General features: G+C 41.3%; 1 protein-coding gene across 1 annotated transcript in view; it reads left to right on the plus strand.

The window, feature by feature from the left end:
* PPP2R2A (protein phosphatase 2 regulatory subunit Balpha) overlaps positions 1–1,050 on the plus strand; it is a 40,096-nt gene that overhangs the window by 35,124 nt on the left and 3,922 nt on the right. The window contains exon 8 of the mRNA XM_057386732.1: positions 200–369. Coding sequence (XP_057242715.1) covers positions 200–369 — 170 coding nt within the window. The remainder of the gene's footprint in view (positions 1–199; positions 370–1,050) is intronic.

The following is a 1,050-nucleotide window of genomic DNA, read 5'->3' on the forward strand; positions in this document are numbered from 1 at the left end:
CCTCCCGAAATTTCAAACTTTCCTCCCGAAATTTCAAACTTTCCTCCCGAAATTTCAAACTTTCCTCCCGAAATTTCAAACTTTCCTCCCGAAATGTCCAATTTTCCTCCCGAAATGTCCAATTTTCCTCCCGAAATGTCCAATTTTCCTCCCGAAATTTCAAACTTTCCTCCTGAAATGCCTGTCTTTTTCCCTGCAGTGTTTGAAGAACCAGAGGATCCTAGCAACAGATCATTTTTCTCTGAAATCATCTCTTCCATATCTGATGTCAAATTTAGCCATAGTGGTCGATATATGATGACCAGAGATTATCTGTCAGTGAAGATCTGGGATTTAAATATGGAAAACAGACCTGTGGAAACGTACCAGGTACTGGGGGGAAAATCATCTGGGTTGGAAATTAAAAATCCTGAGTAAAACCTGAGTTTTACTGATGGTCTCGATGTGGCAGTTCCAGTTTTGTCTGCAGATCCTGAGCTTTGGGGGTTCCTCGTGCTGTGAAAAATCTTGGAATTTATGGGGTTATGGCAGAACCCAAACCCATTTTAGGGGCTGGAAAAGCCTCCCCCTGACCCAGTGGGAATTTGGGAGGGGTAAAKGTGATTCCAGCCATGAGTTTTCAGTTGTCTTTATGTTCTCTGTTAATTCCTGAAGAAAAAAAACCAGGAGGGGGAGTGTTTTCTTTGCAGAAAATGTTTTTAGTGCCATCGAAAATTGCTGGTTTTTTGTGAGAAAAAGTTTTTGTGAGCAGTCTCAGGTCCTCCATTGCCTTTGGAAAAACCTGGGCAAGTTTTTTCACTGGTGTGTGAGTTCCAGTGCTCACTCAGCCCTTTTTCCAYGTGCAAGAATAGCTCAGATTTTAACGATAATTAATCCAGATTCTCTCAGTCTCTCCAACCCCTCTTTTCAGGTTCATGAATAACTCAGATTTTACCCAGTATTAATCCAGATTCTCTCTGACCCCTCTTTTCCAGGTGCATGAATAATTCCAGTATTAATTCAGATTCTCTCTGATCCCCTTTTCCAGGATCATGAATAACTCAGATTTTA

The sequence above is a fragment of the Malurus melanocephalus genome, unplaced genomic scaffold (assembly GCF_030028575.1).
Source record: "Malurus melanocephalus ecotype Western Australia unplaced genomic scaffold, MMel_1.1 scaffold_1039, whole genome shotgun sequence".
Lineage (NCBI taxonomy): Eukaryota > Metazoa > Chordata > Aves > Passeriformes > Maluridae > Malurus > Malurus melanocephalus.